This window comes from Castor canadensis, chromosome 12, assembly GCF_047511655.1.
Source record: "Castor canadensis chromosome 12, mCasCan1.hap1v2, whole genome shotgun sequence".
Taxonomy (NCBI): domain Eukaryota; kingdom Metazoa; phylum Chordata; class Mammalia; order Rodentia; family Castoridae; genus Castor; species Castor canadensis.
Window position 1 is genome coordinate 17,769,326 of NC_133397.1, and position 18,494 is coordinate 17,787,819.

At 34.0% G+C, this 18,494-nt stretch overlaps 1 protein-coding gene across 3 annotated transcripts in view; it reads left to right on the forward strand.

Moving 5' to 3' along the window:
- Tdrd15 (tudor domain containing 15) overlaps positions 1 to 18,494 on the forward strand; it is a 102,281-nt gene that overhangs the window by 74,006 nt on the left and 9,781 nt on the right. For 2 of the 3 annotated variants that reach the window (XM_074049257.1, XM_074049255.1), the window contains 2 exons: positions 979 to 7,177; positions 12,050 to 12,159. In XM_074049257.1, coding sequence (XP_073905358.1) covers positions 982 to 7,177; positions 12,050 to 12,105 — 6,252 coding nt within the window. In that variant the 5' untranslated portion in view covers positions 979 to 981 and the 3' untranslated portion in view covers positions 12,106 to 12,159. The remainder of the gene's footprint in view (positions 1 to 978; positions 7,178 to 12,049; positions 12,160 to 18,494) is intronic. The other variant, XM_074049256.1, reaches the window with a different exon arrangement.

The following is an 18,494-nucleotide window of genomic DNA, read 5'->3' on the forward strand; positions in this document are numbered from 1 at the left end:
TGAGGGTATTATGTTACATTTTTTTCCCATATTTCTTATGTGCCTGAGGCCAAATTTGTTGGTTGGAAATTTTAATCACCAGTGATCTGTAGTTGAAGTATTCTCAGTGTTTAGGCAGGACTGTGTAGTGGGAGGGTTTCAGTGTAGTTTCTCACTACTGGACTGAAGGATAGCTCCATAGGCTAACTTTTGACCATGTGTCCAAGTCTCCAGATGTGGTCCCCAGCACCACTGAGAGGAGACATAGCTGGAGTCTCTTGTGTTTCCTTGTTTATGGGTTAAGTGTTATATGTGGGGTGAGGGTGGGGTTATATGGGCCTGCCATGCCAGTAGCAAGACCCATATATACCTAACTTGCTTCATTATTTGTCCATTAATAACCACTCTTAGTGTTGTCCACATCTTAGCCTATTGCCCTCAGTCAAAGAAGAATACTGGGATTGCATAATGATGCTGATAGGCTCTAAATATTGCTAATTAACACAAGGTAGAGAGTGTAAATAGTGTGTCTCCTCATTGGTTTGCTATCTTCCCTGCTCTCATACACCCCTTTGTTTATGGGTTTTTGTAAGGAATCTGAGAGAAAGTGTTTTTTTACAGGAAGAGAACAAGATCACTAGTGAACCTTATTTGGCTCCTTATGTCATATCTAATACCTAGTAGAACTTTGTTAAGGTTGCTTGTAAATAAAGGTTGCTATTCTGTTTTCCAGTGTTGACACATCATCTCCCTATTTTTTTATTTTCTTGGTTACTTCAGTGAAATTTTTTGAGATGTATGAGGCAGTGAATAGTTTTTGTTTATCTCACAATGTTTTGTCTAATGTATACAATTTTATGAACATGTTTGGTTTGATAAAAATAAGGACAAAATCATTTTAACCATTTATATTTACATGCAAACTTTATATAAAGATAATTACATTTAATTTTTACAGCCATCTGTTCAGAAGTTAATTATTACTTATTTGCTTTTTAGAAAATGGATTCTGCATCTCTTTTACCAACATTTTTAGATGTGGATCTGACAGTATCACATATAGAATGTCTTCCCAAAGATATTTTGGTGAGATTTCAAGGCAGAAACAACAGTGAATGTCAGTTTGACTACCACATATTGCAGAAAGAAATTCAGCATATTCCAAAAGTGAAAAACAATGTGGACATTGATGAATTTTGTTTGGTGGAAGAAAGAATAACTGGAGAATGGCACAGAGGAAGAGTCATGGAAAAGAAAAATGACCTTTATATGGTGCTCCTCATAGATCGTGGAGAAGAAATAAGAGTTGATAGTACTCATGTTGCCTCAGCCTGTGATAATTTATTTGAGCTACCACCACGGGTTATATTTGGTATTTTTGCCAACATCCTTCCACTTGGGGAAAAATGGTCTCCTAAGGCTTTGAATTATTTCAAGTCATTAGTAGGAATACAACTGAAAGGTTATGTACAAGCTATTTTGCCTCTGCACATGATTCTTTTTGAGGTGCCAAAAGTTATATCTGGGGCTCTTGAATTACAATTAGGAAGATTTATTGATGGAGATTCATTTCGTCTCATTGTAGAAATGTTAAAAGAATATCCTAAACAAATGCCAGATTTATTACAACATAATATACCTGAATTTTCATTAAGTAATAAGGATACTTTACTTGATATTCAACATGTTCTGGATAATTTGCAGCCATCTTTGATGGTAGGAAGTTTTGAGAGTATAAAGGTATCTTCTGCGCTGAGCCCAAGTAAATTTTATTGTCAGTTAATTAAATGGATTCCAGAGCTAGAAAACTTGACAGTATGTATGAACTTGCATTATGATATTATCAGTCAAGAAGCTAGTCCTGCATGTGACAACTTTGGATTGCTTTGTGTTGCTAAAAGGAGAAATGGACAGTGGCACAGAGGAATTCTTCAGCAGCTCTTGCCCAACAATCAAGTAAAAATTTGGTTTATGGATTATGGCAGTACTGAGAATATTCCCTCAATTCATGTAAAGAAACTAAAGCAGGATTTTATTTTAGTACCATTGTTTTCATTTCCATGTTCTTTGACATATTTACACAGTCCAGACAGAGATGCAAGAAAATTTCAACTGAGTGTATTTAAGCAAGCATTATTAGGACAGATAGTATATGCACACATTGACTGGTTCAATAAGGATGATCATTTGTATTATGTGACATTGCAAACTCAAGAATCTGCAACTAATTCTAAGTGTCTGCTGAAGACACTCTGTCCGGTGTCTTATTCAGAAATCTTCAACACCTTGAGTGAGAAAAATACTTCTGATGTAAACAGTTCCACAGTTGATGGTTTTATTACAAATGATGAACACTCAATAGATGGTCTAGTTAAAAAAAGCACTTTAAAAGTAGATTTTCCTATTAAAACAGTAGAAATGGAGATAGAGGCTGCCTACATAGCTTTTGTAGCATACGTATTAAACCCATCAAATTTCTGGGTACATCTCAGTGAACACCAGAATGAATTTCACGATATAATGGAAAATATAAACAAATTTTATGATTCATGTGAAAATGAAGAACTGATTCTAAGAAATCCTGAACCTGGATTATTTTGTTGTGCCAGATATAGCAAGGACAGATGTTTTTACAGAGCTGTGGTGACTAAAGTTGATGGCCATAAGATTAATGTCTATTTTTTAGATTATGGCAATACTGATTCCATACCATTTTTTGATGTAAAAGTTTTGCTTCCAGAGTTCTGCGAGTTGCCTGCCTTAGCTGTGTGTTGTTCACTTGCGTATATATTTCCTGTTGAAGATTTATGGATAAAGGCTGCAGTTGATTATTTTAAAAAGATTGTTTTGAATAAAGCAATTTTGCTTCAAGTTACAGCAAAAAAAGATGATAAGTACATGGTAAATATTCAGAGTATTGAAGCCTCAGAAAATATTGATGTTGTCTCTCTTATGTTACAAGCAGGGTATGCAGACTATTGGGAAGTAGAACCAGAATGTTTTCCAAAATCTGTAAGTGAATATTCAGTGTTAAATTTAAAATCAAAAAACAAAGTTAATATTAAAAAAGTTGTATCTTCCCTTCTTGAAAGGCCTAAACTTAAAAACTACCATTTGAATAAGCTGGAAGAGAATTGCCCATCTTTGTACAAGTTCCCAGATTTAAAAAGTTTTTTCACCATGTCTGTTGGACCTGAATCATCAAGGCCATTTAAAGAATATATGTTTAAACCAGGAACAATTCTTGAAGTCAAATGCTCTTATTTTTATGGCCCAGGTGACTTTTCATGTCAACTCCAATGTAAGTTAGAAGACTTAAAATTACTGATGGAACAAATTCAGAATTATTATAGCATTCATTCTGATCCTTATCAGACTGGACAAATTGCTTGTGTTGCTAAGTATTCCAAAGATGGAAAGTGGTATAGAGGTGCTGTTTTGACTCAAGTATCAAACAAAGAAGTCGATATAATATTTGTTGACTATGGTTACCAAGAAAGAGTTTTAATTAAAGATCTTTGTGCTATTAATCCACATTTTCTGTTTTTAGAAGGCCAAGCCTTCAGATGTTGCCTGACCCATTTAGTTGAACCCATTAGTTGCAAATTACTTGATTGCACTAGAGAAGCAGCCAGAGACTTTGAAAATTTCGTTTCTTCCTCTAGAGGGTTGTTGACTTGTATCATATATGCTTTAGTTCTTATACATCCTAATTGTTTATGTAATTTAGTCGATTTACAATCATCATTTACTGGTACAAAAGAATTTCATATTAATTGTGGCTCCACACAGTATAGTGTGTTATCAAAACCACTCCCATTTTCAGTGAGTCTTTATAGTTATTATTATTCTTCCTTTAATATAAACATTGGGAATGAAGAAGAAGTATATATCTCTCACATATATAGTCCTCAGAATTTTTATTGCCAGCTTAGTAGAAATAATAAAGATCTAGAGTTGCTGGAGAAAAAAATTACAGAGATGATTAGTCTCAAAAATTATTCAAAATATGATTCTAATGAATTGAGGCTCTGTATCTCTAAATATGTAGGGGATGGTCTTTCATACAGAGCTTTAGCCCACCCTACAGACTCATCCTCTGACTTTCTGGTTTATTTTGTGGACTTTGGAAATAAGCAATTAGTACAAGAAAATATGTTGAGGGCAATTTCTGATCAGTTTCCAGAGTTACTGTTTACACCTATGCAAGCTATTCAGTGTTTTTTGTCAGATCTTAGAGATATTTATATTCCAGCAGAAATCAATAGTTGGTTTGAGGACAATTTCTTGGGGAAACCATTAAAAGCAGTAATAATATCCAGAGAATCAGATGGCCAACTTGGTGTAGAATTATATGATGAATATCAACATATAAATCAGACAATTAAAATGTTGCTTAATGCTTATGGAAAAGAGCATTCTGACCAAGCACAGTGTGTGAAAGGCAGTCATAAATTAAGTGAGAATAAGAGACTTGCTGCTTCCTTTAAAGACAAAATAGAAAAGAGCTATCACCATAATGCGATAAATAAAACTAGTCCAGTAACATATTCTGAAAAGAAAGTAGATCAATCAGTGCATCCCAAAACTATATTTGCCAGGTTTCTGAAACCATCAATTTGTTATAAAATTGAGCCTCTGTCAAAAAACAAAGTGAAGAAGTCATTCAATGACAGAATTAAATATAAAGGTGTAAAATTTGTCTCTGGATCTGCACATATTCTTGACGAATGTAATGTGGGCCAAAAGTCAGGAAGGATTGTATCACAGTCATTTACCAGAAATTTAAATCAGCCCTCACAAGAGCCATGCAGTTTTATTAGACCACAAATTAAAGACCTTCCCCAACTCCAAATTTACTTGAATACCCAAGTTAAAGGGTATGTGTCTAACATCAGCAGTCCAGCAAGTTTCCATATTCAGCTTGCTGAGAATGAAAACATAATCATTAGACTTGCAGATGCTCTGAATGACAAAATTGCAAGTAGAGTGAAGGGGCCAGGTTCGCTTAACCCTCTGGTGGGAGACCTTGTTGTTGCAGAGTACTCCAGCGACAGTGCAATTTACAGAGCAGTTATTAAAAAAGTTTTGCCAGATAATTCTTTCGAAGTGGAATTTTTTGACTATGGAAATACGGCAATAGTCAACATGTCTAAAATTTATGAACTTAAGAGAGAATTCTTAAGTATCCCTCAGCTAGGAATCCATTCTTTTCTTAGTGGAGTGAAGTGGAATAAACCTGATGAAATATGGGACAGTAAAACTGTGGATTATTTTGCCTCAAGAGTAAGTAATAAAATAGTTTTTTGTGAATTTTTGAAAAAGCATGACCACAAATGGGAGGTAAATATACTTTCTGATGGAAAATGTGTCACCAATGAACTACTGAAATGGACAGCTTGTTCAAAACTACAGAACACGGTATTGCAAATTCCTCAGGTTGTCTCCCCAAAAGGACAATCCAATGAATATGGAAGTTCTGTGATCCTTCAACCATCTTCCCAAGCACTGGTTAAAATTCCTCTTGAAATGTTAAAGCCTGGTCAACTTGAAAAAGCTGAAATACTTTGTGTTTCAAAGAATGGAAGATTTTATGTGAAATTATTCAAAAATAATAAAATCTTATCAGATTTAGCAGTATTAATTACTAAAGAAGAAAAAAGTTCTTCTTTCTTATCAATGGAAAATATTGAGAAAGGCTCAGAATGCTTGGCAAAATCTAATCAAACTCTCCAGTGGTACCGATCAAAAGTAGAAAAAAAGTGTTTCGATGAGAAAGTGCTTGTTTTTTTAGTAGATCATGGTAGGTATGAAATAGTGCCTGTCAGAAATACCAAGGTACTTCGTAATGAAATCAGAAATATTCCAAGGCAAGCTGTGCCTTGTAAATGGATTTGGTTTGAAAATTCTAGGAAAATGTCATTTCAGTTCATCGTGTACTTATTTGCTCACTTGGAAATAGACATCCTTTTCCTGAAATATTTAGACTGTGCTTGGGAAGTAGAAATTTTGGTAGATGGCATGTTACTTTTGGAATATTTAAATTTGAATTCATTCCAGGCTGAAGAGAATGAACTTCAGCCTTCAGGAATTATTTTCAAGAGGCAATCTCAGACACGAATGTCATCATTTACGACAAGATTCTTTCCCAGGGCACCACTTCAAAATGGTAGGCAGTATTCTGGTATCGCCACTGCTGTTTCTGATCCATCAGACTTCTGTGTTCAGTTGGAAGATTTCTTTGATACAATGAAACACATCTTCATGTTGCTTTCAGATCTATCAGAAACCTTACAAACATTGCCTGAAGAGCTCATAATTCCTGGTTCTAGCTGTCTGTTCAAATATGAATTGGAAGATCAGTGGAATAGAGTAGAAATTTCTGAAGTCTCTGAGATGTATTTACTTCTTGTGCTGATTGACTATGGATTTTCTGTTTATATACCTTATTCAGATAAAATAAATCTTAAAGTTGTTCCGGAGGAACTTTTGAATTTGCCCAGGTTAAGTTATCCATGTGTCTTACATGGCATTTTACCTGCTACAGGGAAACATTGGAATGAAGAAGTTAAAAGTTTTTTTCAAGATTTTCTAAGCCAACAAGGCCTAGTTTTTCAGTTTAGGGAGGGTGGCTCTGAAACAAAACTGACAGTAGATGTCATTCATGAGCAAAAGAGTTTGTCAGATGTGTTAGTTGCATCTAGTCTTGCACTCTATTCTGAGGATTCAGCTCAAGTTAATGCAGTTACTATTACTGGACCCACTAAAACCCAACGCAAATTTCGGAGTAAGCCAGTTTGCCCATTGTTAGATAAAAATTGCTACAAAAAAGAAGATGCACATTGTAGCACTAAGAAGCAAATGCTACAAAAGGTACATATAAGGAGGAAAAATGTCTACAGGAACCTCATCAGGAAAAGCCACATCAATAAAAAGCTGCATTCTAGAAATGTAATGCCAGGAAGTGAAGTTGGTAGTGGAAAACATAATCTCCAAATTGCCATAGTGTTTGATACATGTGCATCAGCTTCATTTGGGAAACCAGCAGATCCTTTGAAGAATAACACCCATTACATTGAAAACGTTTTTGAAAAGCCACCAACTAAAGGAATACAGGAAAATGACAACACAATGAACTTGCAGACTGAAGTGAAAGCATTGCATGTTAATGAAGAAATTGTACCAGAAAACTTAAAAGGTAAGTAACCCTTTTCAAAAATAGATTCTTTTCTGTAGATTCTATTTTTTGTTTTTCATGTGCTAAAATTGTCCAAATTGAAAATGTCATATGGCATCAAAACTTACTAGAAGTCTAAATAAATGGATAAACTGGGAATGATCACTTGGATTGTAAAATGATGTTTTACTATCTTTACTTTTGTGTGTGTGTGTGTTTTTGGGGTGGTACTGGGGTTTGAACTCAGGTGCTTGCTAGGCAGGCACTCTACCCTTGAGCCATGTCCCCCAGGTTATCTTTGCCTTTTTCAAATGTTGAACTTTTCAGAATGTAGTGGAAGTAGAGGATTTTCTTCAGACATACATCCACACATGCAAGAAGTTTTACAAATAATCTCAATAGTTTCACAAATCTTCCAAGGTTCCTAAATTTCAGGTTGATGAGCCTTGTTTTGATTAATGGGTTTCTTACACTCATTTTGAAGAATCAATTTTCTATTTCAAATTATTTCTTAGCAGATAAAATATATCTTTAGGTTTTTTTTTTTTCCGAGTATGCTCCTAGCATATTGCTAAGCCAGATAAAGTTTGTAGAATAAACTGTAGCATATTTTTGGTTAAAACTTTGAGACATCAAACTGATTCTAAACTATTGTTAAAATTTTAATGTTTTATGTAATATAGTGTTGTCTGGTTTTGCTTGTGAATGTTATGTTAATTTTCTTCATGAATTAGTTACTGTAGATTTTGTAGTCTATACTGTCCCTTTGTGAATGTTTGTTCTGACTTCATAAATGTTTTTTCAATATTCTCTGTTGTAACTAGCATCATAATAGATTGCACTTGTTCAATGAGTGGAGGTGTCTTATTTTTAATGAGGCATTGTTAAAAAGTGTTTTATTTGAAATTATATTTAGATTTTTATACTGAATTCATAAATGCTTTAAAATGTGCCCTCTTTTTTTCTTCTAACTTTTGAATTTGTCATAATTATAGCAGTGACTATGGTAGTGTTAGGAGCAGGTACCACATTTTTGAGGGATTACTGCATTCCTACCTCAACTCTGAAGCAAGTTGATATTAAATTTTAGGTGGAGCTTATTAACCAGTGCTCCATTTGTCTGAATTCTAAATCACTTTAGAGAGAGACAAAGATAAACACTACTGGTAAGCAAAATGTCACTCTTCTAAGCATTAAACAAAACCCAAAACGATATTGAACAATGTGGTTTATATTCATGATCGATGGACTCGCCAATACTGAATCAAGAATTATTTAGTCACACAGGCAGATTGGGCAGGGCTGGAGCTACCATGTAAAACTTATTGCCTGAGACAGCTTCAGGACAAGGGGGTTAATCCAACATGTACCTTTATCCTTGGTCTTGCTGGAGTGATCCTTTTCCTGGAAGCTTGAGTAAGAGAGCAAAGAGAACAGGAGTGTTATGCTACGAGAGTGTCCCACCCATGAGTGGAAGGAGCTTTCTTCCCCAGTCTATCACCATCACCTTATGAGTGAGGCCCCGAGTATTTAAATGTCTTGTCCATGGGTATCAACCTGGTAAGATGACTCTGAGTGTTTTTATCCATTATTTGTCCTGTCTTTTGAAAAGCAGTGAGATTACTTGAGGAAGAGGTTTTGTAGGTTCTTGGCTTTCAAACTGTACATTGTGTCCCTTATATAAAGTCTTTTATTTTCCTTTACCTGTATATATATATATATTTTTTTCTTTTTTATTTTATTATTCATATGTGCATACAAGGCTTGGGTCATTTCTCCCCCCTGCCCTCACCCCCTCCCTTACCACCCACTCCGCCCCCTCCCTCTCCCCCCCACCCCCTCAATACCCAGCAGAAACTATTTTGCCCTTATTTCTAATTTTGTTGTAGAGAGAGTATAAGCCATAATAGGAAGGAACAAGGGTTTTTGCTGGTTGAGATAAGATAGCTATACAGGGAGTTGACTCATTAATTTCCTGTGTGTGTGGTTACCTTCTAGGTTAATTCTTTTTGATCTAACCTTTTCTCTAGTTCCTGGTCCCCTTTTCCTATTGGCCTCAGTTGCTTTTAAGGTATCTGCTTTAGTTTCTCTGCGTTAAGGGCAACAAATGCTAGCTAATTTTTTAGGTGTCTTGCCTATCCTCACCCCTCCCTTGTGTGCTCTCACTTTTTTCAATTTGAGTAGAGATTTTTGGGTCTTTAAGGTATAGGATCATGTCATGTGCAAATAGGAATATTTTGACAGTTTCTTTACCTATTTGTATTCCTTTTATTCCTTCTTCTTGCCTAATTGCTCTGGCCAGGAATTCCAGTACTATACCTGTATATATTTTTGCCAGTATGTTTTTCCCATCAGTTTTTAAAAGAATCTCCTTTTGACCTCCTCTTTGATCTCCTGGTACTCTCAGCACACAGTGAATCCACTATGTGATTGGCAGAGGAAGTAGCCATTTATAAGCAGCCAGAGAACCAAATATTACTGCTCCAAACTGAAAAAAAAATCAATTAAAGTCTCATTCAAGGAAAACTTATAACTTTGAGACAAATAGAAGAAACATGATTTTGTGGACTACAAATAAATTTATGTGCTTGCCACAATTATAATTTTAAAACAAAACAAAACTACACAAAAAAATCTGGCTTAATTTTCTTTACTACTAAGCTTCTTCATCCTCTATTATTCTTCCAGAGTCACCACTGGCCTTTGCTGTTGCTATTATTATTGTCTGCAGGTACTGAGTCTAGGACAGAATGGTCTTAGTAGTTTTTCTTGGTTGAAGATATCAGTACTTGAAACTCTCTTGCCTATTAAACAAGTACAGAAAGGGAGTCTTAACATAGTGCTTCTCAACTTTGGCTTTGGATTGGAATTATCAAAGGAAACTTTGAAAATCTTTGGATGGATGCCTGGGTCCTGCTTTGTTGATATTCTGTTTTAATTAATCAGGGGCTATGGCCTTGCCATAGGGATTTTAGAGCACCTCAGGTGAATCACAGTTGAGAGCCACAGCTTTACAGAGTGCTGTGGATAACTTCCTGAATTATTTTGCAAGAGAAAATGTGTGAAACTCTTCAAAATTTTTCACCCCTGTATTTTTGAATTTACACTTATAATTAGAGATTGTAATTCAGTAGTAAACTTAATTCAGAGTAAATTCACTAGCAAAAATATCATCATGTTAGAAATGTCCTACCCACACAAGGCATTTCTATTTTTGGCCAGGTATTGTTCTATTGCCTTGTATGTTTAGACAATTGGTTGCTTAGCTTTTTCATACTCTCAGTCCACTTTAATATTTGGCATTTAAATATTCAAGGTAATTGAGTACACTTTCATAGTATTTTCTCCAGGACATCCTGGAGTCTTTTTTTTCTAAGGTGTTATTTTTTTCTATTTAGAATTATTTGCTTATATGCATATTTGTTCTTGCCTGGAAGTCTTTGAATAGATAATGATGAGAACCAGAATAATAACCATTTAGGAAAAAAAAGGACAAAAATAACTGACTACCCTTTGATAATGAGGCAGTATTCGGTGATTTGTGCCTACCCTCCTATAGTTGTTCAACGGGAAGACATCTTTGAAAGAAATCTGGAATGGCAACCTAGTTTTAGAGAGTTTTGTTTGGCATTTTAAATTTGATATAATATCTAGACATCTCAAAATGTCAGTCTTAATCTTGAGAGTGCAGAACTAATGAGTGCTACAGACTTGTGAGTCATTTACATTGGATGGTAGATCAACCTGTGGACATGGAGGCCCAAATTCCCAAGGATGAATATTTGCTTCATTCCTCATTAACTGTAAAACCAAACTATTGGTAATCTTTTAAACTTCTTCTGTTTCTGTTTCTTTATCTGTAAAATCATAAACATAGCAATCCATTGGCTGATTGTGAGGATTAAATAAGGTGAACCATATAGGGCATTTCAGTCATACCTGGTACATGAAAATTGCTCCCTGTTAGAAATGCTAATAATTATCCTAAGAAAGCTATTATATTTGTCTTGAAGACTAGTTTTGAGAAATAGTAGAACTATTTCTTTTTTTTTTCTTTGGTGCTAGGAATTCTGAAATTACAGCAATTTCTAAGAATGCTGTGCAAGAATTTGAGATAAGGACGGGACACACACATTGGGTATAACGGTTACATTCATGATTCAGTTTCTATTCTGAAGATAGGTTTATGGTTAAGAGACAATTGTAGTTCTAAAAAAAGAAGAGGAGCTGGCATGATGGCTGAGACTGGGAGGATCCAGGATTCCAGGCCAGTGTGGGGAAAAATAAATTTCACAAAACCTCATCTCAACCAATAGGGTCTGGTGGTGCATGCTTGTTACCCCAGCCATCTGGGAGATTGAGATCAAGAGTATAGTGGTTCATTCTTGAAATCCTGTCTCAACAGAAAAAGCTGGGTGTCGTGGCATGCCTGTCATCCCAGTTATTAGCAGGAAGCATAAAATAGGAGGGTTGTAGTCCATGTCAACGTGGGCAAAAAGCAAAACTCTATTTCAAGAATAACCAGAGCAAAAAGGGCTAGAGGCATGACACAAGAGGTAGAGTGCCTATCTAGCAAGCACAGGGCTCTGAGTTCAATCCTCCAGTACCACCGAAAGAAACAAAATAGATTAAACAATAGATTATACATTTTCTAATGTGGATGTATATTGTTAAGTGATTAAGACATTTTTAAGCTGTTATATATTATATAGCGTAACTGTATAACTTGTTTATGCCCTATTTAGTTCCTTCTTTACCTTTTATAGTGTGACTTTTAGGAATTTTCAAGTAAACAATCCTATTTATGATAGGCTATTTAAAACAAGTCTTGAACAACTCACTAAGATCTATAATACTTTGAAAATTACAACATTATTTTTGTTTATTTTTCAGTAGGAGATGAAACCTCAGATTGCTTATGCATCGGTTTGGAAACAAATGACACATAGGATACCCTATAATTGCTATCTTGTTTTAGATGCTCCAGATCTAGAATAAAAATGGTAAGCACAGAACTACAACTTCTAGTATGAAAGCATGTTAAGGGAATCTGCATTTTCAGATTATTTTCCCTAGAGACAGTATTAGAATGTTGTAGGAATTTTTTGTGATCATGAATGTGAAACTTTGTTTTCAGTAAGGTTATTTTGGAAATGTTGTTCACCAATCTATCTTGAAAATATTTTATAGACTATCCTTTATTTGTGGTTTTCAATCCAATGGCTATTTTTTTATAATTACCTTCTGACTTGGGGGGAGAAGGGTGTTTTTCTTTGTAAAACCTTTGTAGATTCATAATTGCAACCATGCTTATTATAAAGAGAGTTAATGCTGCATTTCCACTTTCCATAGAAAATATCAGTGTGTATAGATGTTTCTTAAAAGGATATCAAAGAGAAGGCCCATACTTCCTGTCTTTAGTTCATATCATAATATTTTCTTTTATATTTATATCAATTTTAATTTGATTTGATATTTTCTGTTATTTTTTATTTTTGTTTTTCAAATAGCATGTATTAATTGTACATTTTAATGAGGTTCAATGGGGTATTTCCTTCTATACATAGAGCATGCTCTGATTGAATCCAATCTCTCTTCATCCACACCCCTCTATACCCTTCTCAACCTCTAGAAATCACTATTTTACAGTTGTGTCAACATTTTTAAGTTTGATGTTGTGGACATTCTTGAAGTTCCAGAACAGTATTACCTAATGGAGATGTGGCAGCCTCATTTTGTCATTGCATTAGCTTGTGAATTGGAACTTAATTTTGCAAGTAAACAGTAATTAAGTTTAGAGCATTGTTTTGATTCTAAAAATAGAACCATGAAAGTGTACAAGTACACTTGAGTCAGCATGAACCAAATAATAATTCTAAAGAACAAAATATTTGGCAATTTAAAAAATGATGGGGAAAACTTAGAAAGTTCCTATGCAAGCAAGAAAAAAAATCGAGTGTATCATTATGTTGATTTCAGACTAGGAGATAATTTCCAGAAATATTGTTGTTTATGAAGACAATGTGAATTTAAATTTGCTATTTTGAGTTTTAAAGTTTATTTATGCTGGGAAACTTATATACTAATATAATATAATATATATATACATATATTTTAGATCACAAGCTAACTCAGGCTTGTAACTATTTTAGAATAGAGTTTTTTATTCTTTGTAATCAAAACTCTTTGAATAAGTTCATGTTGTTTTGCTCCCCCTCATAAAAACCCTGCAGATTTTGAAGATTGTTTTCTGCAATTATGAGGAGTGTTTCTATTGAAAATATAATTCACTTTCTATAACTTCTGTGGCTGTCATTCAACTGGAGTGCTTTTGTTGTTTTGTTTTGCTACCATAGAACAAAATGGCAAGGTTATTGATTTAGGTTAATAGAAATGAATTTGAATGCCAAAGTAAGATTATGTAATAATAATTTGGGAGGGGAGCTGATTTAAACACTAAGGATCTCATTGGTCTTTAATTTTTCAGAGTTCTTTTAAATTTCACTTATATATCTTGAAATTTTATATCTTTTCTCTTTGAAAATTACAGACAAGGCAAACCAAAAAGTTTATTTGCAGTGCTTGTATTATTAAAAACTCCAGAAAATGGCTTTTATTTTTCTTTTGCAAATTTTCATGTCAGTTAATTTCTAATTAATTATTTTTCCTATTTGGGCAGAAATCCAATAAAGAAAGTAGCTGAAATTATGATTAAAATTAGTTTGTCTCTTTTAAAATAGTGTTTAATTTAAAACTAGTTTTTCTTTTATGTTTTATTTTGAAGGTACAGTAACTATTTTAGAAATTATATTAATTTATTACACTGTAAAACATGGAAGATGTATAGTAATAGCATGGTTTAATTCAGAATGCTTTCAAATAGACAAAAAGCATATTCATTTTAGGATTTATATTTTCTTAGGATAGTCAATATCAGATTAATGTGTTTTCCTGCTCTAAAACACTTGTATTAATTTCATATGTAACTGAGATCTGTCATTCTGTGAATGCTGGATCTTTTTTGCTTAAAAATTTTGAAAGTAAGAGGGAATAAAGGAATATGATGGAGGGGATGAATTCAACTATGATATAGTGTAAGAACTTTTATAAATGTCACAATGTACCCCCAGCACACTATAATTAAAAGAATAAAAGAGACCAAAAAAATTTTGAAAACAGACCATTTAAGTTATTAGCTAAATATTTCAAAGCTTAGGATTATTAATTTATGACCTTGGGTTTTCATTTCCCTCTAATTTTACTATATGAACTATTTTAAAGCTCATGCAAAGTGATTTATCAGTATAAAAAAAGAATGATTCTTTAGAAAAGTGGTTAAGATAGTTCACGCATCATGCATCTTTCAAGATCAGACCCCAAACTGTTAAAGACAAATCAATTATTTTCCTAGCATAATCACTTTGATTCCAGTTCTTTTGTATGAGAAGCTGACTTAAATTTCATTGTTTAATTTTCCTCATTTTTAACTTTTTGATCTGTGAATATTGACTATTATAACTTCTTGTGTTTTTTCAGAGTATTGAACTCTAATATTACTCTTAAAAACTTGAGATATTGTTGCAGAATTTTATTTGTAAATTTTTAAGGAAAATTCTTTTCTTTTTTCATGTATTGACTGTTTTGAGTTAAAGTGCCTTAACAATAAAATGTTTTAAGTATATTTCCCTAAAGTCAGAAAATGTTTTGTTTTAAAGATTTAATATAACTTCTTTTTTAAAAAAGTCTTAACACTAGTTTACTGTAATGTCATCTTGAATTCACTAAAATTTTTTTGTAACCTCCCTAGAGGCATGGCTTAAGAGGTAGAGCACCTACACAGCAAGTATGAGGCCCTGCAGTTCTGATTTGAAGAATCATTACACATTTCATCTCATTTTAAAAGTTCTTATTCCTAATTGTAGAACTATTTTTGTCTGCTCTTCATCCTTTTACTTTTAAAGGATTGCTTGATTTTTAAAATTACCAATCTCTTTAATTTTATTATTTGGTCTATGTTTTGATTATTTCAAACCATATTTCAAATTATTTCAAATTTGTTCAGAACTTTTCATCACTAAATTCAATTATTTTCCTATATGGATTTTTAGAATAATTTTCTTAGCTTATTTTATAACCTAAGAATATTTAAGATTCTAATCATCCTGTTTTGGTTATGATACAGTAACATCTTAGTGTGAACTCAGTATGAGTTAATGGTCGTAATATACTTCTTTAGTTTTTCATCCTTTCTGATCAATCCTAAAGTAATCAATTATTGACCAAATCTACTGTTATCATGTTGCATTTTCATAGCACAATAATTTTCATTTCTTTTTAATCTTGAACATGCTGATATCTCTAAATGTCTTCTTCCTTCTATTAAATTGCCGCCCTTTATAATTGTGTTATTACATTCTCTTCTGTGGTATATTGAGTTATAAGGCATTTTATAAGATATTGTATTAGATATGAGATATAAAAATGAGTAGATAAAATTCCAGTTCTTAAGATATTGCCACTGCATTTGTGGAAACAAACTAAAAAACGATAATGAGTGGTATGCAGTAAAATGTGTGTCTGTACATATAAATAAATAAATATATATGTATATGTAGTGTGTGTATGTGTGTGTGTGTGTGTGTGTGTAGGATAGGACAGTGGGCCTCCTTTTCTAAGGTTGAGGAACAAGTTGTCTGACTCTTGAGTGATATGTAGTAACAGTTTTCTAGGGAACTTGAGCAAACATTAAAAAAGGAATTATAGAAAGTATGTTACTGCCAAGCAAAGTTGGCACATTATAGTTGCACCACTTTTGTTTAAAATATCGTTACTCTTAAGCGTGATTTATTCGGAGGATTATTTTTTCCTGGAATTTTAGCCTTCTACGGGACAGGAAGTGAAAATTTATAGGAAGGAGTACCATGTACCCCTACAGTTCCTAGAAACCACTATTCTATTTCCTTTTTGACGACTGTCTACTTTTAGATTCCATATACAAGTGAGATCTGTCTTTCTGTGTCTGTTTTACTTCACTTAGCATAATGCTGTCCAGGTTCATCCTTATTGTTGCAAATGTTAGGATTTGCTTCTTTTTAAATGGTGAGCAGTGTTGCATTGTGTATTTGTACCACATGTTCTGTGTCTCATTCATCCACTGATAGATACGTAGGTTGACTCCATATCTTGGCTATTGTGAATAATACTGCAATGAACATGAGAGTACAGATGTCTGTTCAACATATGGATTTTGTTTTCTCTGGCGATATTCAGAAGTGGGATTGCTGGGTGGTAAGATGGCATTCTCTTGCGTTTTGTGGCCTTGTTTTGTCTGCATGTCATAAAATCTTTTTTAAGTCTTAACTAAGTCACTCATGTCCATTCTCATGGAAATTCTAAAGGCCATCAGTGGCTTTTATTTAGAAATTTACTTTCACAGTGACATTGATCAGCATCTTTGGGCATGGCCGTAAAACAATTCCAAAACCACTGATCAGACTTACTAGTCTGCAGCTGAAATTATAGTTGTCCCTTGGCATCCTAGGGAGATCAAAATCCGTGAGTGCTCAAGTCCCTTATGTAGAATGGAATAATATTTGTGTATAACCTACTCATATCCTCCCGTTTACAGTTGGTCCTCTGTGTCTGTGGGCTCCACACTCATGGGTTCAACCAACTGTGGAGAAAAATATGATTAAGCACAGATGAAATCTGTTCTAAACATTTACAAATTATTTTATTGGCATTATTCCATAAACAATATAGTATAACAACTATGCACACAATATTTGCATTGCATTATGTATTATGGTTAATTAGAGATGATCACATATAGGTTATATGCAAATCTTACGCCGTGTTTATATAAGGGACTTGAGAACCTTCAGATTTTGGTCTCTGTGTGTGTGGGGTCTTGGAGGGTGATTCCTAGAACCTATGCTCATGGATACCAAAGGAACAGGTATATTGGATGTAGGCTGGGTTGATTATGCAAGTCTTGTGCCCTTTCTCTTATAATGGATTTTTCAGAATATGAAGTTTGAGGTAAAGTCTTAAATACAACTACTTTATTTGGGAGCAGGACGAAGGGAATTAGATAGGGAATGAAGAAAAGTCAGCATAATAATGGATTTTTAGAGATGATTATTGGATGCAATGGAAGCCAAATTCGTATGAAGCTGGAAGAATGCACAGCAGACCTGTTCACCTGAAGGATAGAGGGTTGGAGTGTGTCCTGTACAGTTAAAGAAGGCCCCCAGGCACACCGCTTATTCTTGAGGTGAGTGCCATTACAGCTCTTAACCATTGTTAAGACTGAAATGAGAATTAGATGGAGATGATAGTTTTAGGATTCTAGTGTGTGCTTTAACTCATTCTTTGAGTCACTCGCATATGCTCTGCAACACAATCTGTCTTCGAGTCAAGTTAATGACTGATTGAATTACTATAATCAGTTATTAGGGAAGTTATTGGAATATAATGGACTCTCCATTGTTGTAACTGTTTACAAGATTATAATTTATATTCATCATCTGCTAACTTCTCTACATAGGTTTCCTGTACCTTTGATCAGTATTCTGGCTGGTCTAGATTGCTTGCTTGTGATGTGACCAAACCATTATTCCTGAGAAAGTTGAGTCCTTAGATTGCTGCACTTGCCTGTTCCCTATTGTCACTAGGCATGGAAGTACCAAAAGACATCTAGGGGATTCCTTGAGTTCCAGGCATAGTCCTCTCATTATTTAGTAGCAACTTTAGCTTCCCACATGATTGGATTAATTATTTTCTACCAATATGAATTAGTTTAGTTCCTGCTGATTCATCAGCATGAGTTACCAATGGGATCAGGCAATAATCAGAGCTTCAGACTTGGGAAATTTTATGTCCATTGCTGTGATTTTCATACCTTCCCCACCCAATTAATCAGTTCCTATACTCTTGCAGACCTTAAGGTTATAGAGATGGAGTGAGTCACTAGAGAAGCCAGTCACACTCAATGAGCACTTGGTTCAGGACTTATGTGTTCTAGCTGTTGGGTGTAATACACCATATTGGCTGCTTTTTTAGTGCATACATTGCATCCTGGAGGTTAGTGCCTCAAGCCTAGATTGTTATTCCTTATGTGTAGGCTACATAAGCCTTTAATAGGTCCTTCTACCATTGTGTTAGACAGATCATCAGTTAATATGATATATGGTAATTTTAGTAAGTTAAGTTGCATAGCTGTGCATTTACTATTATTACCTCCTTTACCATAAAAGATATCTTTTAATCTGAGGTGAAGCTATGAGATCTCATGTAAGACAGCTGTAAGTTGTTAGATAAGGGGAGCTGACAGATA